General features: G+C 50.7%; 1 protein-coding gene across 4 annotated transcripts in view; it reads right to left on the bottom strand.

The window, feature by feature from the left end:
• Positions 1–26551, bottom strand: part of diaph1 (diaphanous related formin 1) — a 102452-nt gene that overhangs the window by 45689 nt on the left and 30212 nt on the right. For all 4 annotated transcript variants that reach the window (XM_030367961.1, XM_030367958.1, XM_030367959.1 and 1 more), the window contains 6 exons: positions 24834–24949; positions 21452–21516; positions 19292–19471; positions 15791–16447; positions 12868–12982; positions 12727–12735 (listed from right to left, as the gene is read on the bottom strand). In XM_030367961.1, coding sequence (XP_030223821.1) covers positions 12727–12735; positions 12868–12982; positions 15791–16447; positions 19292–19471; positions 21452–21516; positions 24834–24949 — 1142 coding nt within the window. The remainder of the gene's footprint in view (positions 1–12726; positions 12736–12867; positions 12983–15790; positions 16448–19291; positions 19472–21451; positions 21517–24833; positions 24950–26551) is intronic.

Below are 26551 nucleotides of genomic sequence, written 5' to 3'. Positions count from 1 at the left end.
ATATTGCACGTTGCTTGTTAACAGAGGCCAGGCTGCGGGAAAGTGGTTGGCGGCAGGGGGGAAGGGGTGTGTGTGTGTGTGTGTGTGTGTGTGTGTGTGTGTGTGTGTGTGTTGCATGCTTTCCTGCATTCCGCGGCTCAGTGGAGCCAAGCAGAGTCTTGTGGATGCCTCTAAGTGCTATGCAGTATTAACCAGCCGGTCTCTAAGGAGGCACAATGCAGTTCTCAGTACGTGTGTGTGTGTGTGTGTGTGTGTGTGTGTGTGTGTGTGTGTGTGTGTGTGTGTGTGTGTGTGTGTGTGTGTGTGTGTGTCAGTGAAGAAGGCCCCCAAGCCTTAAATTAAGAAAGGATTGAGAGATATCGGGGTGAAAGAGGGACAATTAAAAAATAGAAATAAAACCTAGAGATATGCTTGTCTTTATGCATGATTGCATGTACACAGACAGACAGACAGACAGACAGACAGACAGACGGACGGACGGACAGACGGACGATTGCATGAGGCAAAGCGTATTGCGGGGGGGTTTCGATTGAGATGGACGCCGGTCCATGTGTCCTGGCGCGTCTGAAGGGCAGCGGAGGCGGAGACAGGCAGAGGGCACCCGGAGAACGCCTGATGCAAACCAGCAGAGAGGGGCGTCAACACAGGCGGGAAGGCTCCCTGAACTTCGCCCGTCTCTCCGGCTGAATGCACAACAAGCCAGACGGACGCCGCCACGCATTCAAAGGGATGGGTCGTCCACCCGCGACCCCCAAATGCCAACCGCTCCAACTCCAATCCACCCACCCCCCACCGACCAAACTAGGAGCAGGCCAAACGCGGGAGTAGTTCCAGGTCACCTGTTTCAGTTTTGTTGTTGTTGTTGTTGTTGTATGCCCTGCAGTGTCGTTCCCCTACAGAGCAGTGGGGTCTAATCAGCACCAACAGCAGCCAACATACGTCAGCCGTCCCCGTACCCCCCTCTCCCCCTCCCATCCACTCGTCTGATAGCTCCCTCCATCTTGCCGCCTCGCAATTTTTTGCTCCTCCCGACACCCAATCCCTCTCCGGATCTCTCCTGGCGGTGACAAACCCGTCTTTACCATTTTAAGTGAGCCTACGTCCTTTGCTGGTCTCCCTCTCTCTCTGTCTCTCTCTCTCACTCCTCCTCCCTCGCCCCCCCCAATCACTCGGGGCTCACTTTCACACAGCGCCGGTATTCATTTGTCACAGAGCCACAGGCTCTCCCCCCCCCCAGCTCATGTCGCATCACTTTCCCCCCCCCCCCCGTTTTTTTATTTATTTGTCCCATTTCTCCCGGTCTGATTAATTCCACCCCTTTCCCCCTCATTCCTTTCCCCTTGCCAACTCCATCCGTCTTCACATCCGGCGCACGCAGATTAAGTCTTTATCCCGCGCCGTCTCTGCGGCCATAATCGCTTCTTCCTTTGTCTTTGTCTTTCTCAATCTGTCTGGCTGTCTCCGGCTCTCACACCCTCTCCGCGGTCCTTCCCATTTGGTGCTGTTTGAAGTGCTATGAATCTTCCAGGCCCAGGGACCCGGGGAGAGAAAGCCCAAAGATAGAGGCGAGGGGTAGGGGGGGCTTACCGTAAAAGTTGCCAAAGTAGAAACTTCTGGGAAAACAAACTTCCGCTGTGTCATGTGTGTGCATGTGTGTGTGAGTGATATATATTTCGCTCCCGCACGGTGTAGGCCTAAACCAATTCCTGAAGAGAACTTTAGATGTCTTGAGGTGTTCCGGCGTGTTTGCTGCTGCTGCTGACGCGTAGCTAACAAGTGTTGCGCGGCTGCCAGACAAACTCCTAACAACGGTGGAGAGGAAATCAAAGACGAACAAACAGCACGCACACATACACACAAACACACACACACACACCTTCCCTGCGCTGCGCTTCACACTCACACGTTGCAAACACAACGCTGGCTGAAAGTGCTGGCGCCGAATGTGTCAGTCATCTATGGATCCCTTTAATTTTTTTGAAGATATATTTTAAAGGAGGAATTCAACCCATTACTGTTTTCAGAAAGATATAAAAAAAAAAAGTGGAGGATGGCCTAGATGCCAAAAGCAGAATCTCATTAAAGTGGCACCCAGGGAAAGCGAGCATCGCTCAGCTGGGTTCCGGACGAGATAAGGCCACGCGTCAGGAAGAACGGTGCAGCGGTCTCCGTGGTGACGCTCACTCCCCTCCCTCCCTCCCTCCCTCCCTTGTGCCGGGGGTCGACACTCGTCACCAGGTCTCCCCCCAGTGACAGACCCCCACTGGGGGGGGGTCTGTCACTTCCTCCAGCTCTCCTTCTCTTTGGCGGATGGACACCATCGCCCCCACCACCAACGCCTCTCCCCTCTCTCCCCCCTCTCCCTGCCTCCCTGGTTCGAGTCGTGTGTGTCCCATGGCGCCACTCAGTCTCAGGTTCTGCCCGTTAGGCATGCCGAGCCCAGAGATGATGAGCGCAGAGGGAGTTGGGGGGGGGGAGATGAAGAAGGAGATGTAAAGGCAGGAGGTGGGTGGGGAGCAGAAGCAGGGGAGGGAGGGAGGGAGAGAGAGGAGGGAGGCTGTGTGGGTGCAGTGGTGGTTCTGTGTTTGGAGGGAGGAGGGGAGGAGAGAGAGGGTGAGATGAAGGGGGTGGTAGCAAGGAAATGCCATGCATTATTGAACAGACAGAGTGGAGTTTTTAAGGATAAATGTGAAAGCGTAGCTAGGGACAACCTTCTTCCTTACCCACTCCTTCTCTCCCCCACACGTATCCTCCCCCGCGAGGGCGGGCGCCATCTCTTATTCAGCAGGTAGGTTAAAAATTAAGAACATCGGGGAGGGGGGGGGGGGGGAGGGGGGGCAGGGGCGTGTGGGAGAACCGGTACCTGAAAGTGGCCGAAATGAAGGCAAATGTCTGCAGGGAATTGACTTGAGTGCTAATCCAGCTCAGAGCTTCTTGCTTTGATTGGGGAGAGTGAGGGAGAGGGAGAGAGAGAGACCGTTTCCATGCGGCACAGAGTGTAGTGGAACATAGCGTGGTGAAAAATTAAGTTGTCTCGTGGGCAGAGCCGATTTCAGGACGCACATCACACCACGCACACAGAGACACAGAGGAATTAAGCCGGCACTAACACACACACACTTTAAGAAATGTTAAATGTTCAGTGCACCCACGCACAAATGTGAATGACGATGTACGTGTATGGGCAGGGTCTGATTATATCACTTGCGTGCATAGAAGTGTAACAGAAACAACAACGACAAGCGCGCACACACGCACACGCACACACACACACAAACACGGTTGTTGTCATGCTGCAAATTAAGGTCAGAAAATGGAGCGTGGCCTGATCCTTCTAGCCTGGTAAATACCACCGGTGTCTGGTGTAAAATGCCACTGGGCCAGCCACACCGCACCGGCTCCACTACCGCTGGCCAGGGGCCACGGGACGCCAGGGGCCATGAAAGTTGGGCACCCGTCGGAGCACTCACACACACACACACACATCAAGCACCACACAGTGCCTCATTCAGGGATATAATGTCCTTCTTCCGTAATAAAACATGATAATGTGTGCCATAGGAGGCCTGGGAGTGTGCAGAAAGGCTGTGAACGCTATAAATGTGGAATTGATCGTTTTAATATGTGCGGCTGCCAGAGGACTGAGCGTGTGAGCCAGTGTGTGGAAGTCATTGGTATAATGGTGCTGATATAGTGGACTAATAGCTCTGAAGCGAGCCAGACGGGCCATGTGCACCTCAGGTCGCCCCATTCAGAGACGGGAAGTCTCACTCACTAACATACCGTCGGGCCCCTCGACCCAAATTGCCATACCTAAATCTATGAAACGCATCGTCCCGTCTCGTGATGTGAAGCGAGACACTCCGTACACTGCTGTAGAGCCACTATGACCTGGAGCACATCGGAAAAAATCTGAAGTGACTTGCTCCTGCTCGACACGGATGACTTGCAAAAAAACATGACGGGGAAATGGGTGCCAGGGAATTGGGGTGTGCAGCGCTCCAGTCTCTCCCACATCCTATCTCCGCTCACACCGCCCATCACCAGCATCTGGTCTCCCTCCTGACGAGAACCCCTTTCAAAGGCTTTGATACGGGAGACGGGGAGGGGAGGTGAGTGTGAGTGTGTGTGTGTGTGATGCGGGGGCGTTTGTTTATGTTGGCAGAATGGGGGGAGCTGGCGAGGCAGCGGGGGGGGGGGGGGGGGGGGGGGGGGGGGGCAGGGGTTATAGGGAGAGGGGGTTAATGCCGCTATCTTGTCATCTCTACCTTTGAAGTTGTTGCTCTTTACTGCTTTGATTAGAGTTTTTTATTTTTTCTTCTCCTCAAATCCCTTGCTATCGGTGACATCAAAGTCTGGGCGTAGACTGCTGTGAGCGCATTAGAGTGTGTTGGGGAGGGGGGGAGAGCTAGAGTGAGAGAGAGAGAGAGAGTGAGAGCGAGAGAAAGCAACGAAAGCGAGAGAGAGAGAGAGAGAGAGCGATAGAGAGAGCAAGAGAGAGCTGAAGACGTCTCTGCCTGGAGCCGGCGTCTGAGTGGCCTATAGTAGGTTAATCTATCTCCCGCTCTTAACCTCCGTCTCAGGCTATCTCCCGCTCTCCTTATTTGGTCATGCTATCCGTATCCATGTTATTCTCGATTTACATGCTTTCTAAACATAGATGTAAACAGGATCCCCCGGGCCTGCACAAATAAAAAGGGTAATTTTCCGAAATCAACATTTTTTAAGACACATGCGCACACTGGCGACATACAAGTATGAGTATATCAGATAGAGACATGGAGAGAGACGTTGTAAGGGCTGAACTGGGACCAGTGTCCCATTATTGGAAAATGATGTACGACGGGGCTGTTGCTGCGACCATGTCGAAGCCAAGGTTGTTTACCACCGTCAAAGTACATTGTTTTACAATAACGGGACAGCTCAGAGTGGTTTATCCGCCCCTACCAGTTAACGACAAATATCGTCTGTGAGTTACTTACATCTATAACGTTATGGGGTTGTTGTTGTTTTACAGTTTTTGGGGCGTGCAGGTAAAAAAATTGTTGTTGTGAATCTTGGAATTAAAGCCCTCTGATTTGGAAACAGAGGTGAGGTGTCCCGAACCACGACGTCGGTGACCAATCAGAATCAAGCATCTCACAGTACTGCGGTATAAAACCGAGATAACACACATCCCTATCCTTGACTCGATTAGACGTTCCCGCTTGGCCCCGCCGGGAGCCTCTCGTCACGGACCCCTGGGGACCCTGACGACGCCCACACACGGCTCCTGGGGGAGGGAATTAGCCAGGATAAGCAACGGCACAGGTTGCCGGGGGAAACACACAAACACGACGCGGCGAGCGGCGTCCCCGGGCGCTCAGCCGTCACAGCTCACGGGAACGTTTGAACGGCGTCGACGGCACGGAGGATGCCGCCGTGGTGAGCAGCGACCCGCTGGCCCCATCAGCGGCTGGCTGGCTGGCTGACTGACGGGAAGGCTGGCAGGGAGCGCAGCCGAGTGGGGAGAGGAGACAAGACGCCTCGCCTTCATTTGAACCGATAACCACCAGGGAGAGAGCGCGGGATAATCTCCACGAAGGAGAAAAGGCGGCGGGGAGATTAGCCGCACACGGGCGTAATGCGCCGGGCAAGACTACCCTTATTTCATTTGCATGTAAAACAGAGAGGATGGGGGGGTGGCGTTGGCGGAGGGGGGGGGGGGGGGTGAAGGATGGAGCGAACACACAGGGGGGAGGACAAAGGCACGCATTGGATGGGTGTCCGCGGGCGCTGGTGTGCGCGCAGAGCGCTGTTGGCAGGAGGGCTAGATGCGAGCTCCTGCACAGATGTGTTGCAACCTGATAAGGCCGGATGAATGAGTGGCGTTTGGCGGTTTTTCTTCTGTGTGTGCGTTTTCTCTTTGCGAAAGGGCCCAGAAGCCGTCGCTGTGCTCACAACACGCACGGGCAGCGAGCGGGGGGGGGGGGGGGGGGGGGATTAGGGGTGAGGCAAAGCAAACCTGAAGCACTGCTAATGCAGAGGCTTACGGAGTATAGAGGAGCTCAGATACTGCGCTGGGATCAGGTATGCACTCAAAACACACTCTAATTTCCCAACACATCCTTCACAAAAACAACTCATCTCCCCTTCCAGAAGCGTCGTGCGAGATAGACTGAGTGGAGCATGAGCGAGTCAGGTTATAGCCCTGCACGGCACACGGCACCCTAGTGTCGCACCGCATCCAACTCGTGGTAAGATGCAAACATTGATTCATCTTCGCTCCATGTTATTTTGGACAAACAGGCACGCCGCAAGTTTTGCTTGTGAGCCTCCAGAGTTCCCGTCGGCACGGTTCCCTGGGAACCAGGCTCAAAAGATGCTTGGTAGGACGCCGTGCACACACACACACACAAACACACAGACCTTTGTAAGAACCACAATGACAGGGTATATCCATCCAGGCTTGTGGATACAATGCAAGTTAGAACTGAGCATGCATAAGGGGGGGACATCCAAAGACCAAAGGAGAGGGTAGAGAACGTGCACACAGAAGCCTTCCCTCTGTTGAACATTGCTGTCTGTTCCTCTCCTCAGCATTAACGTTCCTTTGGCAGTAGACCGCCTCTGTGCAGTCCCAGCCCAACACCACGTGATTTAGGACCACCGCTGTGGGTAACACTGCAGCACACACACAGAAACACACACACACACAACTTCAAAAGTAACTTCTAATCTAGGCACAACATTGATCATCTGGCGAGTCCTGCTCCCTATTTAGTCAGCTTTCCTTATTAGATGCCTTTCTAAGCAGCTCTCTGGTGACTGTGTTAGTAAACCTAAACTCTCATTTAAGGACACACGCACGCACAAAAACAAACACATAAACCTGGAGGCAGTATACAATTTCAAGTTTGGAATAAACGGAATGTGTGTGTGCTTGTGTTAGTATGTGTGTCATCAGTGTGCGTTTGTGTGTGTCTGAGTGGGTGTTTGTGATGTCGGTGGGGGACGACAATAGACAAAACAAACAAGCAGCAAACAGGATATGTTTATGGGCACACCAAAGTCCTTCCCGTTCTCGTTCTCTTCTGCAGATCTCCAGAACAATTCTCCGGAGGGGCCTGTCGCCTCCGTCAACACAGGCACCGCCGCGGGCTGAGTACAATCGAAACGCTCGCCCAAGACATCTTACACATCGGCACCATTTCCTCTCTGGCAGTCCAATAATCAATTTGGCCCCTGGCCTGCAGAAACCCATCATGACGAACAGAGCCCACGCCATTTCAGTAACGGGAACCTAATTTCAGGAACAGAAGAAAGTGTGTGTGTGTGTGTGTGTGTGTGTGTGTGTGTGTGTGTGTATACACACTTAGGTGGGGTACCCGACCAACATCACCAGTCCAACCCAAACCGAGCATATCAGTAGTGTAAACAACACAGATGGATAATAATGACTTACATTACGTAAGTCATTACAAATCACATTTCGATTTAATAGCGCTCTTGGCGCTATTAAATCGAATTTGACGCCACTACGTTCGCACACACGTATAACACAAGCGGACACACACACACAGTGTTCCTGGCACTATCTACCCCACTCCAACATTCTACTGCTAATTGGGCTTTCTGAGGTACCAACATCAAACGCCTGAGATATCAAACGCACAACTTGGACAGAAACATAAAGACTGAACATCACAGAACAGGGTGACGCTAAGAAGGCAAAACGGAGGACACACACACACACACACACACACACACACACACACACACACACACACACACACACACACACACACACACACACACACACACACACACACACACACACACACACACGAGGGAGTGAAAAGAATACAGCCTTAAAAGAGAAGTGAGTCTCACACATCAGTCTTGAGATTAACATCCAGTCTGAAAACGGACATGCTCAGATCTGGGTGAACGGGGTGTTTCACTTGATGTTGCCACATATTTGTTTCAACTAATCACGATGCTGGAGGCAGGGATGTGTAACAACGTTATTTGCAAACACACACTGGGCCAGCACTAGTAAACTGTGGAAAAGTGCCTGTAAAGGCTTCAAATCAACACGATGCAGCACGGACACCATAGCAATACACCTATTAATTCCTATACTAAAACTCCATTCACTTGTGCTAATGAGCGTTACTTCGGGGGGAACCTCCGTAACGAAACTCACTCTGCGCGTTTCTGAGCAAGGCTCGGTGTTGTTCCCCCCCCACAGAAGTTCTATAACGCTGCAGGACCGCCGGATCAGAGACTTAAGAGAAGACAATGGACGTGAGATTTGCAATTATCCGGAGGCGAATTGCACCCGTTGTCCCGGAACACCAGGGAATGTAGACTCTAAATGTTGAGGAGCCCGTCAAGGCATCAGCCTGTCCGACCGATAGCGCTATAACCGGTCCGTGTTACAAAAGCTGCAATATCAAAAGATAAATAATAAAAAGAAAAACTGATAATGGATTGTCAGAGTGGTTTGTGGTGCGGAAGGCTGCTAACGATGATTAAAAGCCAACGAGAAGGAAGAAATAAAAAGAGGATTTATTGCACGAACAATTAACTGAACGCATCCGACGGGAGATTTCAGAGCAGGGGCTTGTGTGTGCGGGGCTGTGACGCGCTGGCTGTAATCATTCAACCCCACTCACACAAACCCGCCTCAATAAGCAAACGCAGCGAGGGGTCCCCATTAAACAAGCAGTGTGTTGAGATTTTCCGGAGAACTGGAAATGTCTGCTTGACGTGAAGTTAGAAAAACCACAACTCTGTGACAGGCCAATCATCGCGGACCCCCCGCAAACACTCTCACAGAAGCTGGCGTCGCCACTGAAAAACAATACAAACATGTTTTCTCATAGCTGGAAATTGCACGACGGATCGGAACATGCTTTCATCAAAGCAGCAAACACTGCCTGGCAGCGCGGTAGCTCGTGCCACTGGATTAACCAGCAGGCAGCTCACAAAGCGCTAGGAGATCATTTGTTGGAGGATAAAGGCCCACCACAGGGGAGGCGAAAGGTGTGGGGTGTTTGGCGGGACCAGCAGGGGGTGCTCTGCCAGCAGGGGAAACTAAGGGGGAGACTTTGTGTGTTTTCTTTTTCTTCGACGAGTCACTTCAGCTTTGTCTACTATTTATGAAAAGCAATCAAGGGAAATGTCTTCTCTTGCAGTCTCAATATTAATAATGGTGTTCCCGCGCAGCAAATCTCCAAGCGACGAGGGCTCTAATATTGTGTGTCCAAAACTATATTGCTCTACCTTCCCAGGGGCTTGGTTGTCAGGCTACTAAGCAAAGGAGGAGGAAATGAGAGCGGTGGTGGGGAAGAACAGCATAACAGGCTCGGTTACCACTGTAAGAACAACGCTCGACTGGAGTTGAGCTCATTTTCAGTCGCTCCGTGTTTTTCTGCTTAAGCAACAAGCGATTTAGACGCCTGTGATACGGACGACCAAACAAGACAAACACCAACGCAGAGGATTAAGCGTGTTGTTGTCCCAGCCAGCGAGAGACACACACACACGAGTCAGGCAGAGTTTCCAGAACTGGATGTCAAGTGTCTGCTTGTTAAAAAGAGAATTGGACGTAGATATCTGGCAGATTTTTTTTTGGGTACTTTTATAGAAGGAAAATAATGACACGTGTAAGCAAATGTCAAGTTTGTGAAGTTATGACAGATCAGGTGCACAAAGAGGTAAACAGATGTGTATAATGGCATTTTAACAACGCTAGAATGCCATTATGCCAACCGTGGACGTCAACACAAACGGGAAAAGGTCGATTTATCGGTAGAAAGATACATCCGCGGTTGGTTAGCCAGAAAACAAGAAACAAGAAAAAAGCTAGGAGAAAGGAACGCAATACACAACACTGGAGGGGATGAATGCTGGAAGAAAAAGTTTTGTGTTTGTGTGTTTGTAGAATAGATGCCAATTTATCAATGCATGTCCATGCAGGTTAATGTCCAGAGGAGCTGCGCTCAGCAAGATTCACTTTGTCTCCTCTGATCAGAGTTCTGCTCTGCCATCAGGGGTCAGAGGTCATCCCCTCATCACCCTGACCATCCCACTGGCCTTCTGTGGAAGAGGAGGAGGAGGAGGAGGAAATAGAGCCAATACGGGGTGAAGGGGGTTGCCTGAAGCCGGCCAGCTTGGCATCGTTGGTTGGGTGGGGGTGGAGGTGAGAGGTTCACAGCCAGCAGGGAAGTATTCTCGGCGGACTGGAGAGGTTGGAGAGCTCAGAAGGATGTCACTGGCCTTGAGCAGTGTGTGTGTGTGTGTGTGTGTGTGTGTGTGTGTGTGTGTGTGTGTGTGTGTGTGTGTGTGTGTGTGTGTGTGTGTGTGTGTGTGTGTGTGTGTGTGTGTGTGTGTGTGTGGTGGGATAGAGGGTCAAAAAAAGCAGCAGATAGGTCAATCTGCTCTACATTGAATTTGACTTGAAAGGACACCACACATACACACACTTGCATAACCGCAAGATGAGCGTTGACCCTTTCTTCTTTAGCTTGACCTTCTGCAGGACTGCAGGAGATGGCCGTATTCAAGAAACACACACAAATTTGTTGTTGGAAATAGAAAGATTAAATATGTTTCATTCTTTAAAAACAATATGTACCGGGATTTGTCCTACATTGAAATTTCATAGGCACATTCCTCTAAATGTTTCTAAATCTGCATAAGATAGGTTGCTGAAAATGTCAAACTGTGAAGTTTGCCTGAGCAGCAAGTAAGTGTTGCACCACTGGAGAGCAGACATGGCTGCCGTATAGAAAGACAGATGGGACACTTGACTTGTAAAACCCTGTGAGTCGGCAAGCTGGGGGTGGATTCGTCATTCTGAAACCTACTAGCAGCTGACATTGCCTAACGATGTTCGATCACGATCTATTATGGTTGTTTGTTTAGCCCCGGTTTAGATCCAACTATGGTTCTACTCATTGACTGGGGAAGCAAGCCAACCAATCAGATGCAAGCGACAGTGAGCCACAGACCGAAACCTAAAAACCCCAAAATGTGTGTAACGTAATTACGTTTGTTAATGCATGTTAGCAGATGTCGTTGATGGGAGATATTCTTTCATAAAGCCCCCATTTCATTCAGCGCAAATACAACCATGTATGTAGCATACAGAGGCCACTGAAATGCCACAACCGTTAAACTAACGGAATACAAAGAGACAGGGGAAGAAAAGGGAGAAAATAACATTTGACCCGGTAAAAGAATCGTGTGTGCAGGGTGAAAGCACACACACACACAAACAGACACACACACACAAACAGACGCGCAGACCGACAGAGACACCGAGCGGGAGAGACGGACGTGTTCAGTAACGGGGGGAGACGTTGACGCGGCCCCCCCGGCAGACGTGCAGACAGGTGCCGGGCTCAGAGAAAGGCCAGGGTGTCTTTACAGTCAGCACTCGGGAAAAGGTTAGGAGACATCCAGGAGAACAGGCGGCTGCCACGGCGAATCATAACCTCACCAGGGCAGAGGGGGGGGGGGGAATCAGGCCCTGACAGGCGGGCTTAGCGCTCCCTGGTACAGGTGAATGCAGATGAGACAGCTGCCAGCCCTGACATTTCACCGGGGCTGACAGCTGGCGGGCCCGAGCGGGCGGAACGGGCGGCGGGTCGCTGTGTGCAGAGTATGGAGATTGCATCTAAACTGAAGATCAGTCAGAATCACATGTGTCTATACACAAGGGAACTGAAGCGTGCACACGCACGCACACACACACACACACACACGGTTTTGGCCATGAGCTCTGATTGTCCAGGCTCCGATATGAATATGGAAAGAGTGGAGCAGAAGGCTTAGTGACACCGGGGCAAGGTGACGGGGGTGGACAGGTGTGTTTGTGTGTGTACGCGCAGGTTTGTGTATTTGTTTTTGTTTGGCCGTGTGCTTGCAGGTGTGTGTGTGTGTTTATGTTTGGGCATATGCACACAGCTGTGTGTGTGTGTGTGTGTGTGTGTGTGTGTGTGTGTGTGTGTGTGTGTGTGTGTGTGTGTGTGTGTGTGTGTGTGTGTGTGTGTGTGTGTGTGTGTGTGTGTGCACCCTTAACAATGGAAGCAGGTGGCAAGTCAACAGACATTAGTGACCTTCTCCCTGGTCATGTATTTCCATCTCTCTCCCTCTCTTTATCTCCCACTCTCTCTATCTCACTTTCTTTATCTCTCACACTCTCTCTCTGCTGCTACACCTAGAATGTCATGGCCACAGACAAGCAAGCACGTACAAAAAGACACACACACACACATTGTTGCATAAGGACAAGGATGACAATACCCATAGATTTGAGGGCGTGCACACACACACACACACAAACCCAGGCTGAGAGCCAGTGTGGGCCGGGCGGTGTGTTCGGGTGCCGGTGGGAGAGGTTGTTTTGACACTATGCTGCTGAAGGAATGCAAATGTGCAGCCTGCCCTCCACAGGGAGAGGGGAAAGGGTGAAACAGATTGCCTGTGTGTGCGCTGGCTTAGAGACTCAAACATGTGCGTCTCCACTAATCCGGGGGCATGATGCATTGGAGGGACTGATGTGAGTATACATATATATAAATGAATGAATGAATGAATGAATGAATGAATGAATGAATGAATGAATGAATGAATGAATGAATGAATGAATGAATGAGAGAGAGAGAGAGAGAGAGAGAGAGAGAGAATGTTTGGGGTGTGTGTATAGCTGTGTGAACGCGTCTCAGTGCTTACCTTTAGAAGCTGATGGCAGTGGAATGGTACATAAGGAGGGAAAGGGATGAAAAAAAGAAGATACAGAATTTAGTTTTTGGTATCAAGCTAAAACCTTACAAGAAAATGACACACAAGCCATTTTGCAGAGAATACACTCACTTTTGGTCGCCGAGGAAAAAGCCAGCGTGAGCTTGGCAAAGAGTTCATTGTTTTCGTAGCGGCCCTCTTTGGCCTTGGTCCAGAAGCTGTTCTCATTCAGGTCCTCTGGTCCAATCTGTCAGACATGAACCCATATGATGACATACTCTTCCGTCAATGTTGATATCTATTTTTGTTATCAATGCAATTGCATATAATTGACGGTGAAAGTTGCAGAGGGAGAGGGGGGCCGGGCGAGGGCGGGCGAAAGAGGGAGAGAGAGAGAGAGAAGGCAAAGGAGCGAGCAACGGAGAGAGGGAGAAATAATGATTTATAAGCCAGCAGCTCAGCGAGCCGGTCCGTGAGAGGAGCCGTTCTCAGACAGAGGAAGAGTTAATTAGGAGGCAGAGCTACAGGTTGTGAAGGGGAGAAGTGGTGCCTAAATAAATGAGCAGGGGGGGGAGAACAGCAGAGGTACTCTCTCCTTTGCTCCATCTTCACCTCCGCTACAGGATACAAGAACTCGCTCATTGTCCCTACCTACGTCCGTTAGCAGGTACAGCTACAGATCCACCGCCCCATTGAAACCTGACACACGTTTACCAACCACTTCGAGACTAAATCCGAGTGTCGCTAGGCTGACGATGGCTAGAAACGCTCCCTCGATCTTTTGTTTAGGCCGAATATAACAGAAAGAAAAGAAAACAAAGAAAGAAGCCAACAGCTTGTGAAAGGTCAGCATTGGGGGTTTAGACTGTGATATCTGCTGCCGTACGGCACCCAAAACCTAAAGTCACTTTGGACTTTATTCTTCTGTCTCCGTACAAAAAATTAAATGCTTTATGCTGCATCTCACAATGACACTCTGGCCCGCCCCATTCATCTTCCTCCATAATTTCTATATACCCACTCCCTCTCAATTTGGCCCGAGCCTACAATTAACTTTGAGCCCGAGTGGTTCTTGTGAACATTACATTTTTTTAAGTACATCAATAGAGTAAGAAGCAAGCGAAAGACAAAGAGGAGGAGGGGGGGGGGGGGGAAGAGAGAGAGAGAGAGAGAGAGAGAGAGAGAGAGAGAGAGAGAGAGAGAGAGAGAGAGAGAGAGAGAGAGAGAGAGAGATTGTGAGGAAGGCGGGAGAGATAAAACAGAGGAATATGTGATGCCTGTCATTAGGGATGAAAACCTTGGTGAAAGATACAGACTGGCTGTGTGAGTGTGTATACGTGTGTGTATGCGTGAGTGTGTGTGTATGTATACGTGTGTGTGAGATTGTGCATACGTGTGTGTGACTGTGTGAGTGTGTATGTATATGTGTTTGTATATGCGTGTGTGTGTATGAGAGAAGGGGAAGGAGGATGGAAACAAAGCCATGGCAAAGGAGGGCAACAGAGTGGTGGTGGCGGAGAGGAAAAATAAGTTAATTTAAACTACAAAAGAATGCTGTCCTTCTTGAGCAGCGATTTAATTATCTTTCGGTGGCGCAGTTAAAAGAAGCAGCCTTATTAAAAAGCAATTTCTGTGACACCCTCGTCAAAAGGCCTCTCACGCACCCGACTGAAAGAAAGACGCGCTCGTGAGTGCGAAAGAATGAGGGAGGTAATGAGAGAGAGAGAGAAAGAAAAGAAAGCGAGAACGAGAGAGAGGGAGCGAAAGGGGCTAAATGCTGACGAAGCCGAGTGAAGCCATTAAACAGTAGCTTTAGGCTAAAGGGAGACAGAGGGCCGTATTGATGTTTTAACCATCACAGATGAGAGGAACCCAGCACAAATCATATAGTCATGACACACACGCGCTGTTAGAATCTCTCTCTCTCTCTCTCTCTCTCTCTCTCTCTCTCTCTCTCTCTCTCTCTCTCTCTCTCTCTCTCTCTCTCTCTCTCTCTCTCTCTCTCTCTCTCTCTCTCTCTCTCTCTCTCTCTCAAACTCAGACATGTAACAAATTAACTTTAATGAAGCTAATCATTCTAGAATAGATACTTCATATAACTTTATTTAAATATCTATATTTTACAATTTTGTCTTGCGAGGTCAAATGAGGTACATCGGAGAGAGAAATCTGAATATAAGAGTGCGGTGGGATTTCTATATAGGGATGGCTGAGGGGTTCTTTGCTGCCTCATTACTTATATTAGCTGGTTGAATCTATCATTTTTATAAATATATAAAGTTACGGCACAGACGTCAACGAAATTATTGTGGAGTCCAATTCACGGGACTGTCCTACAGAGGGCACTATAGTGTATTGGCATAAAAAAAACCATTATCTTCTGTTCGGTCGTTTCATAAAAAATAACGGCATGCTGACCCCGCAGAGCCCCGGAATTGAATCCCAAAATGAATCCCAGACATTTAACAAACCAAGACAGTTCCCTTCCGATTCCCGCTAACATTTCCAAAGGCCCGTGTCATTCCAAATTTGTACCGGCTGCCAAATTTGTACCGGGCGCGTCATCCATACGTAATCCATTCCAAACCTGCCTGGCAACAGATGATCGCGTCGTCCGTTGCCTGGCAACAGACGATCGCGTCGAACGACGTGAAAGGTTAACGGACATTCGCGAACCTTCTATCTAGCGATCCGTTATCTGTAATATATTGTGCTATTTCGTCCTTGACCTGCTTTAAACACTCAGTTTACTTGCTCAATTTGATTAAACAATTAAATACAATACAAATATAAAGTAAAAACAAGTGTTATCTAGCGATCCGTTAACTGTATTATGTTATTTCGTCTTTGGCAACGTGAGCGCGAATGTTTTTTGAAACCTGCCCGGCAACGGACAACGCGATCATCTGTTGCCAGACAGGTTTGGAATGGATACGTATGGATGACGCGCCCGGTACAAATTTGGCAGCCGGTACAAATTTGGCATGACACCCGCGTTAATGGCAGAGGCTCAGCGGCGGCGAGCCCCACACCGTACCCCACAGACAGGCCTTACCTTGCTCCAGTTGGCCCTCTTCAGCTGCACCTCTGGCTTGTACTCCTTCTTAGGCTGGAGGCCGAAGGGGAGCGGGGGGGGGGCCGCGTGGGCCCAGCTGCCGGGGGGCGGCGGGGGCATGCCGATGCCCGGAGGTGGAGGAGGAACACCCATCCCGGGGAAAGGTGGAGGCGGCGGGGGACCCCCCATGCCCGGGAGTGGGGGTGGCGGGGGTGGTCCGCCCATGCCGGGAAGTGGGGGTGGCGGGGGTGGTCCGCCCATGCCCGGGAGTGGGGGTGGAGGTGGAGGTCCCGGCATTCCCGGGAGAGGGGGTGGAGGTGGAGGTCCCGGCATTCCCGGGAGAGGGGGTGGAGGTGGAGGTCCCGGCATTCCCGGGAGAGGGGGTGGAGGTGGAGGTCCCGGCATTCCCGGGAGAGGGGGTGGAGGTGGAGGTCCCGGCATTCCCGGGAGAGGGGGTGGAGGTGGAGGTCCCGGCATTCCCGGGAGAGGGGGTGGAGGACCCGGCATTCCCGGAAGAGGAGGTGGAGGGGGAGGCATGCACGCATGTCCCGGCAATGGAGGGGCGGGAGCGGGCGCGGGAGCGGGCGCGGGCGCGGGAACGAGGACTGTGACCACTTTGGTCTTGGCTTCTACCAGGTCCTGGGACAGCTTCTCAATCTGCAAAGACACCGAGAGAGAGAGAGAGAGAGAGAGAGAGAGAGAGAGAGAGAGAGAGAGAGAGAGAGAGAGAGAGAGAGAGAGAGAGAGAGAGAGAGAGAGAGAGAGAGAGAGAGAGAGAGAGAGAGAGAGAGAGAGAGAGAGAGAGAGAGAGAGACATAAAGACAGAGCGCGCGAGAGAGAAACACCGAGAGAGATAGATAAAGAGAGAGACAGAGAGAGAAAAAGACAGAGAGAGGGGGGAAACAGACAGACGGGCACAAAGAGACAGAAGAGGGAACGAGAGAGACAGAGAGACAAAAAAAAGCTTTTTAATCGCACTTAATTAATTCCAGGTATACCTGGGTGTCATACGTTTGTGTGCGTGCATGGGGCACGGATGGCCAGATTTCTGCATTTGTTTCAAATGGCAATCCATGCAAAGTGCCTTTGTCGCACATGTCTCTGCAGCGCACACACACACACACACACACACACATCCCCCGGAGGAGGGACTGCGCGGTGATGAACGCCGCCGCGGCTTGCCAAACCGCGGCGGCCCTCAGAAGGCCGGCTCTTTGAAAGAGGCGGCCGGCGCCAGATGAAGAGCTGGACCCGCCATCACACGCTGGGACGGTGACAGACCGCAACGTGTGAAGGGGCCCTGATGGGCAGCTTCTCAAAGTCACCAGATGAGAGAGGCTGTTTTTCTCTTTTAATGCCTTTGATGGAAGGAGAAGGAGGAGGGGGGTTAGGCTTTCGGCCTGTGTGTGTGTGTGTGTGTGTGTGTGTGTGTGTGTGTGTGTGTGTGTGTGTGTGTGTGTGTGTGTGTGTGTGTGTGTGTGTGTGTGTGTGTGTGTGTGTGTGTGTGTGTGTGTGTGTGTGTTATGTGTGCGCGCACGGGTCCATGCACAGAGGGAAGAGGCTCCTGCTGGCTTCAGCCACGTCGGATCAGCGTCATGGCGCATGCCCCGATCAACACGCAGACCAACACACACAAACACACATGCACACTCACACACACACACACACAAGTACTTTTAGACATATGGAACAAAGACGATCCGACCGCAGCATTACGCGCTCAGAACAATCAGAACAGACTGTTCTGGGTCACACACGTGTGTGTGTATGCGTCTGTGTGTGTGTGTGTGTGCATGTGCCTAACAGCAGTAAGGCCCAGCTGGTGGGGCAGCAGGACTGTGACAGCTACGCGGTCCAGGTCTGTTCCTGCGGTACACACAGCCCGCTCCGTCAGGAGCTGCAACGCGTCATAACGCCGTTCCTTGCAGCCCTCAGTCTCCTCCTCCTCCCTTTACGCTCTCTCTTTCCCTCATTTCCCCCAGCCCCTAATTCAACTTGCCATTCTCGACGCAAGACTACATCAAGATGGACCAGGGGCTGGAGGAGGATGTCTGCTGTGCACTGATGCTGTTGATGCCTCACCATACATCATTTCCTTCCTGCCGTGGCTCATTTTGACCAAGCGTATATGTGTGTGCGGAATGGTGTGCGTGTTAGTGTCTTCGCAATGTTGTGTGTTAGTGTGTGCGGAATGGTATCTGGTGTTAGTGTGTGTTGAATGGTGTGTGTGTGTGTGTGTGTTAGTGTGTGCGGTATGGTATGCGTGTGTTAGTGTGTGGACTGGTGTGCGTGTGTGTGCGCAGTTTTTTTTGTGTGCGGTTTGTTGAATGCGTGTGTGTGTGCAGTGCGTGCAGGGGAACTTTAGTACCATTGCGCTGCTCTGGGGCGGCCTAGCATCCCTTCGTCCTAGAACATTGCCCGCCTATTTATCCGTATCAAGCCAAACTGGGCTTTGTTTCGGAGCACTCGTTTCGAGATGGGCTATAAATCGCGGCTCGAATGGGAGGGGAAAAGTTGAACGACTTCACAGCTAAGTGTTCTCCTTCACACAAGTCCCAGGATTGAGTTGATGAAAATGTACCCAGGCGTTGGGAAGATAAGGTCCGCCGTTCTCGTCTCTGAGCGTATTCTCCGCAGGGCGATTTACGGGGCTGGGAGTATGCTCTTGTCACTCTTAACAGAAACAAGTGCTCGCACAATGAGACTGTAAAACGCGTGGTAGTATTCAATGAAAGCCTCTGGCGGGTGACATGCTTTTAAGGGGAGAAACAGAAAGAAATCGAGAAAAGTCGTGTTAACTTTTTAACAGGATCCGGTGTGACAGAGGGATCGCCAAGTTTTGAAAGTGAGTGCAACATTAAAATAATTGTGTTTTTCCACAGCTGACTGTGTAACGAGGTGAAGCGACAACTGCAAGGCCCGAACCACACCCTCTTTGCCGTGATGGAGGCTTCATTGACAAGGTGGATGCCATCCGATTGGAGGATCATGTATCGTATGATTTGATGATGGAGACAAGGTGTCAATACGGGGAACCTTGTTTGATGTGTGGAAGCCAAGGACGCTCAAGTAGAGGTGGCGGTCTGGCATTGGCATGCTGTCATTACCCGGTTAGAGCACCGTCAGAGCACCGTCTACAGCAGTTGTTTTTCAAAGTGCTGGTATTCACAAATTGTTCGACAGCCCACTCAGAACACTGAAGTGAGATTCGATTGCACTTACCTTCGCTTTGCATGCCTCCCAGAATGGAAGCTTGTCACAACCATCATCTCCGCAGAGTGCACACTTTTACCACCGTGTTTTGAATTGTTTGAATAAGAGGGAACTAATGATGGGTAAAATAAATATCACTAAACCCTCCCTCTGTGCGTGCACACCTGCCAGGGCAGAACATTGCATCACAGAGCTAGCAGACAAGGGGAAACAAATCCTTCAATTGATGGCGTCTTTCCATCCTTGTGCGTGCGTGTGCATTTCAGAGCGTGTTATGCGCGGGTGTACCTGCTGCTGCAGTGTGCCTAGTTTCTTCTGCAGGCCCTGGTTCTCCTTGTCTTTCTCCTGCTTGGAGGAGGACAGCAGCTCCTTCTCGCTGCTGAGGTCCTGCAGGCGCACCTCGTAGTCCGCCTCCAGCTTCCTCAGCTCCACCTGCAGCTCGTGGCGCGACGTCAACTCGACGTCAAGCTGCACACAAGACACACACACACATGCACGCAGACACACGCATGCAAACACACACACACACACGCATGACATTTGTGACAGAGACTAATTTCAGTGCATTTTCTGCCAAAAGCGATAACGCCATAGATCAGTGGTTCCCGGCCTTCTTTGCCATGTGACCCCATTTCCCGCTCTGAAAACTTTGGCGACCCCGACCACACAAAGGTTTTTTACCCAATCAACGTCTGCCGGATATATCAGTGTGCCGGCGAACCTAATCGCATCACTCTGCTACACAATGGGTGATTAGCGGTAGTTTGCTTGAGGCTGTGAGTCATCGGCCGTACGCACATTCGTATATACGGGAATATTAAGACCTTTAAAAAAAACATTGATTGGCTAAAAGGGTTAAAGGTTTAATAAAACAATGTTGTAGACCGTAAAGGATACACTGGATTCTGTGACATTTGCGAGTTACCAAACAGAATTACAAAAAAAGTGGCCAGGGTGAGGAGGAAGAAATAAAAGGGGGAATTGTTAAATGAGAAAAATAATTCCAATCATGTGGGTGAAATGCACTGGAGGGCCCGACCGTGTGGAGAGGAAACTTTGGGGCCGGTGATGTCAGAGGTGTGTGCGGTGCGGGGGAGAAAGGTCAAGTCACTCATAAATAATTCATCCTGAGGAATTATTATTTGGAAAAGTCGGCCAATGGTGTGACAGCCACCGCCCAAATGCTTAATGAGCCTCCAGGATGTGTTGATGTGTGTGCGTGCATACGCGTGTGCGTGAACGTGCGTGCATTTGTGTGCGTGTACGTGCATGTATTAATGTGCGTGTACGTGCGTGCATTAATGTGTGTGAGTGCGTCTGAGTGCTGGTGTGCGGGAACACACAGCTTCCCGGTGGGAGCTACAGCAGTCAAAGAGCTGGAGAATGCATTTCCCACAGAAGGGAGTCTTTCGATTTCATTGTATAATTCACACTGCAGGGACAGACACCGTGCTGCTGTCAGACCAGCTCTCCTTTCAGGGCACTTTCCCTTTGGGAGGAGAACCATGATTGAGACCTAATCTTAATATTCCTCACCGTCAAACGGTGGAGGACTTATTTTTTAAGGATTTTCGCCAAGCATTTGTTTTGACCATTTTGGCAAATAAGCTCCAGCACACACACACACACACACACAAACACACACACACACAGCTGTGTAGTTTGCTGACAGCGGATTTTTCTTTGCTCTAGCCGTCGTATTTCTGACAGCCTTGTCTCTAATCCCTACCAAAACGAGTCGAGCTGCAATTATACCATCATACACCACTACGGCGATCAGGGGCGCGTGTGCATGTGTGCATGTGTGCATGTGTGCATGTGTGCATGTGTGCGTGTGTGCGTGTACAGCCATGCACCACGACTGCATCAACTACATGCGTGCGCGTGTGTGGGGAAGTGTGCGAGAGCTTAAGACTGAGCCTAGTTTCATCTCGCTCGTCGCAATTATCCTGTCACTTCTATAATAGGACAGAAACACCAGGGAAGCAGCCCCCCGCAATCAAGGCATTTACCCCCTCCGTGCCCGTCTGGGCGCGCTGGTGTCGCTGCGCTCGTCCACGCGTCTGACGACGGCCCTGGCGCGTGAGCGTTTCTGTCGCGGCGCCGTCACAAGCAGGCACGTGCGTGTGTACTAAATTATCTCTGTTTCGTCCATCCCCCTCCTCATCCCCTCTCCCCCCCCCCCCCCTGCTCATTTGCAACCAGCCCACCCGAGGGGGGAGGGGGGGGTCTGATTAAGGTCCCGCTGTGTCCGCCCGGGTGGAGCGCAGTGCCGTAGGCGGTGCGTGCACGTGTGCCTTGATGTATGTATGTACTTTCCCCGAGTGAAGGACGATGTAGGCAGCGTCGGTTACATGGTGCAGAAGTAGTGTATGCGTGGGAGTGCGTACATGCGGGGAAGTGTGTGCATGTGTGTGTAGGTATGTGTGTACGTGTGTGTGTGTGTACCTTCTTCTCCAGCTCAACGGCCTTGGCCTCACTGGTCTTCACCTTGGTCTGGTCCACCATGTTGTCTGACAGGGGGAAGGGGGGAGGGGGAGAGGGTGCAGGGGAGAGGGAAAGATAAGTCAGATGAGATGGATTTTCAGACAACACACCTGCTCATGTCTGGCTGTGAATATTTCGTGCCCTTCAGCGTGACACACACACAATGTATTCAGACAGACACTCAGCCAGTGTCCTATCTGTCTGCTTTTGTGTTTTCCTTATCACACTTCTCAGAGACCAGATTCGTGATTCGATGGCAGCCGAATCTCATTACAATAGAATCCTATCTGGTAGACGCTGCTGCCACACATACAAACACACACACACACACACACACACACAAACTCTTTTTCGTGTTTTCTCTCTGTGGGAGACGAAGGAGACAAAACTAAGCTCAAATTTCCAAAGCCCACCAATAGACTGACTGCGCAGCCCGACTAGAGTTTCCTCCCATCCTCTTCGTCCAGAGATACAAGATGAATAGCGAGATGAAGTTTGCCCGGATCAACAACAACACTAGTCTGGGTGGAAGGAGGGGGGGTGCCATCGCCAGACGCTCCGGTTGGCTGAGGCTGAGCCGCAGCCCGGGATGAGCCAATGGCAGATCTCCTTGGTATTCTTCCTGTGTAATTGCAGGGGTCCACAGGTGGCTTGGGGGCCTCGGGGCAGAGTGGGCACGTGCAGCGAATAGGGCGGCTTGGCACACAGATAAAGGCTGCCGGGTAATTGGACGGCAAAGACAGTGATGCCCCATGCCAAAGAGCAGAATTAAAGTTTAACCGGAAGACAGAAGGATAAGGGAAACGTGTGAGAAATGACAAGCGTGTAAACTTCAAAAACTAGTAGCGGTTGGGGGGGGGGGGGGGGGGGGAAGAAAGAAAATGACACCATATGTTCCAAAGGCTTAATATAATAATGAAGATTAATCTGCAATTAACGTCGGGGGGTTAATGAAAACTGTAGAGCTCGGCTAAACGTGTGCCAATGCTAAGTGAGGAGTGGACGCTGAGAAGATGGGAGGAAGAGCTGATGAGGATGAAGATGAGGAGGAAGAGGAAGAGGAAGAGGAAGAGGAGGAGGTCGGGGCCGGGACAGCATAAGGCGCGGGGGCTAACGGCGCTGAAGTGTGTGTAAAACGGAGTGCGTGCAGGGGAATTTGTGAGCGGTCTTGTTGTGGCGCGGACATGAAGGGGGCTCGGGGCGAGGTTGGCGTTGCTTCTGTCATGGTGGTGGGGTTTTAAATGGGACACGCTCAACAGCAGACTACTATTGGAGGGGGGGGGGGGGGGGGGGGGGGGGGGGGATTGTGTGGGGTTGTGTGTGGGTGTGTGTGCGGAACAGGGAGGGCTGGGGGTGTGACTGTGTGAAGAATTGTAAGAGTTCAAAGAAAAACACTAAATAATGTATGCAGGGCACAATTGGGCTGCCTTCCACTGATAATAACTCTGGCAGCGCTAAAGGAGGCCATTCTTGCTGGTATGAGTGACTGTGTGAGTGGGTCTCCATGTGTGTGAGTGGGTCTCTGTGCGTGTGGGTGGGTATGTGTGTAAGCGAATGTGCACGTACGCACGTTCGTAGAGGGACACATTTAGCAGCGGCACAATTAGAGCCTCCTGCAGTGGGCTAGAGCGGGCTGCCATAAAAGAGTATTGAACTCTTGAGACACGTCCTGTCCTTCTCTCTGCTCTGGTTTCCTTAGTGGAGTGGTCCCTTTTTTTTAACACCCAAGCCTGGTGCAGTATTCCATTCAGCTGCACGGCCCACCCGACAGCTCATAGACAGTCCTCCGGGGTGTGAAGACCGAGGGAGTAACACGTCGCTGGTTTCGACTTTCAGTGGCACTTAGGTTTTGTGTATTATACAACACACACACACACACACACACACACACACACACACACACACACACACACACACACACACACACACACACACACACACACACACACACACACACACACACACACACACACACACACTTGAGGTAGCAACTATCCTGGAGCTTGAAAGACTCAACGCCTACGGTTGGAGTGAAATAAATGCGGTGGACAGATAAAGAGCACAAAAAAAGGTCAGGGAATAATGAGAGATTTTATCGATCGCCTCTGCGCCTCAGGCAGCATTATATTTTTACTATGTTTTATTCCGACTCCCTGCGGAGTCGAGCACGCGCGGTGCGTGTCAGAAGGGCGGGGCTCCCTGACTCCCCGCCAAGAGGGTTGATATCCGCTCGCGCACGACAGATTAAGACGTAAGGAGCTTCGAGCGGCGTCCTGCTGTGTGCTTGAGGTTTTTAGGACGCGAGCAGTCCTGAATATATCCACCAGTCAGCAATTAGTAAGCCAGCTAAAGGAAGGCAGTCATAATGGCTATACTGGAAACACTTGTCTTCCACTTTCCCATCGTCCAGCCAGAAGCACCGTCCAATTCTTTGTTTGTATCCACCATTCCCGCTTCAGACCTAATATTGAAGCTATCTCCCTCATCACAGTTGGATTGTTTTAGAGCTACATGTGTTTGTTTTTGATGTGCGAGACTCTTCACTTTGTGATGTGTGAAGACGATTTAGATGTGAAGATGATGAAGATTTGAAGATGTGTGAAGTCACAAGCCTTGGAGAAGACAGAGTGGAGTATTTAACCCAGACACCACTGCCGGTGATAGTCTAGCCCTGTCCTCCATTGATTTGGGCTAAATTGGGCAAAGGCTAACTCAAGCACTGGGCAGACAAAGAGAAAATAAATGGTACAAAGATACTCGTCTGACTATGGGCAAGATGAAAACAACCTTATTTCTCCAAAGTATGAGTATGCCTTCGTACAGGAGTTAGAGATGGACAAAAGGAGTGTCATCTGCATAAGTAACATGGCAAATGTAATTGTGGACATGGCTTTAGTGCTTTAATGTCTTCGTTTTGCCAAGTGAATTTGTTTATAAATTTACTTTTTAAATTGCATTCGTTCACTGAAGCTGATATGCACATCACTCTGTCTCCCCCCTGTGGTTCAACTGGGGAACTGCATTTGTCGACCACAGAAACAAGTGAACGTGTTTCTGTGTTATTATGTATCGACCACTTTGGGGGGCACTCAAGGACCCTACGCACTCACACAATCAAACGCGACATCAGCAGCCTTCAAATCACAACAAAGATAATGAGACATACGAAAATATATAAATATATGTGTGTATTCCTTTCAACACGGTTCAAACACGGACAACCACTTGAGTGGTGCTCCAAGAGAGGGGGAGATGATGGGGGGCTGCAGGTACGCGCTGGTGCTTGCGTTTGTGTTTGCGCGTGTGCTCGTGTCCGCGCGTCCGCCTCCCCCTTCCGGCTCACCTATCAATCCCTCGATGTCCAGCCGGAGGTTGCGGCACTTGAAGTCCGGGTCGGCGCCGTTCCGGTGCAGCACGATCTGGGCCACGCACTCGTCCATCAGCTTGTAGTACTGGGGCCTGGAGGGGACGGGAGGCCACAGCATGAAGGACCATAAACAACGCCTCCACGGAGGGACGGCTGGGGCTCCCAGTCCCAGCGTTCGCTCTCAAGGCTCCGTCCTAGACTATTAAGGCCGTCTTTCTATTGCACTTTAGAGGGGCAAGGAAAGATGAGAAGGGGATGTCACAGAATGTAGCTTGAGAGGAAGCTGCTTGGAGACTGCGACCGATTAAAACAGGACAAAACCGGTCTGGTTGAGCGGTGTTGCCATCGCAGCCGTCTGGCCTGAGTTTACCTCGGCATCTGTGTATTATGTCGATATTTCTTTATACTCCGAAATGACGAAAACCTAGCAACGTATGAATAAGGTTAAAAAACATTAAGCGACGCAGATGGAGAGAAGTGAAGTGAGCACAAAGGACACAAAAGTAGACAGACAGACAGACAGACAGACAGACAGACAGACAGACAGACAGACAGACAGACAGACAGGATAGGGGGCGGTATGGGGAGATAGCGTTCATATTGTGTCGGTGTACACAGGGGGCAAGTGGTTCATGCTTTCTTGAGGCGGAGAAGACGTTTTGTTGTGTATGAGGGGACGTGATGCCCTGGGAGCGACAGAAATGTGGTGCCACGGATCAGACATTTGTGTGTGTGTTTCTGCGCGCAAACGTGTGTGTGTGTGTGTGCACACTGCTGTGTACATTTGCTGCGCATGTGAACAGGCAGTTGGTGCGTGACAGTTTCAGTTTCTTGTCTCAAAGATTGATTCTGTGTAAGTGTATGAATGTGTGCGTGTGTGTGTGGCATGTGCGATGAAGGCCTGTAGACACTCAATTTTTAAGGTGTCTGATTCACTGACCCTGTATGAAGCCCCCGGAGCCACAAACACAATACCTAATATATTCCCTTTCTCCCTTGCTCTCTCGGTGTGTGTGTGTCTCACTCACTCTCTCCCTCCAATGCTCACTGCTCTCCCCCCCTCCCTTCCTTAGCTTTGCAGGTTTATCCGTGGAGCGAGAGTGCCATCCAGTGCTGATTCAGGGAACAACAACCACGTCTGACTACGGCAACTTAGAAATTGTGGCTGGTTAATAAAGTAAAGTTTCATTGCAGCAAGTTAAATAATATGCAGCTACTTTTCTATTAAGATACGGCCATTATAATATGCATAATGTGAAGGCTGGAGACAAAAAGAGTAGTCCAACAATAACCGCGGTCATTCAAGTGGAATTCTAGTGTGTACGTGCATGTTTGTGCGTGTGTCTGTGTGTCTGTGTCTGTGTGCACGCACACACACGTGTGTGTGTACGCACACATGTGTGTGTATAAGCTTATCAAGTCATTTCGCACCATATGCTCCAACCTGCCCCAGCAGCACAAAAGTCCAATCTCGACTTCTCACTTCATTCCCTATACCCTCCCTCACCTCCATCCATCTCCCAATCCATCCATCCACCCTCAGCCTCCACCCTCCCACGGCAGACCCTGTGTTTAACAGGAGCCACAATTTCCCGCCTGTCTGATACCATCAAGGCAACATGGGGGAGGGGTGACTGACTGCTGTGTGTGTGTGTGTGTGTGTGTGTGTGTGTGTGTGTGTGTGTGTGTGTGTG

Source organism: Gadus morhua, chromosome 10 (assembly GCF_902167405.1).
Source record: "Gadus morhua chromosome 10, gadMor3.0, whole genome shotgun sequence".
Classification (NCBI taxonomy): Eukaryota; Metazoa; Chordata; class Actinopteri; order Gadiformes; family Gadidae; genus Gadus; species Gadus morhua.
This window is presented reverse-complemented; position numbering and strand designations above follow the sequence as displayed.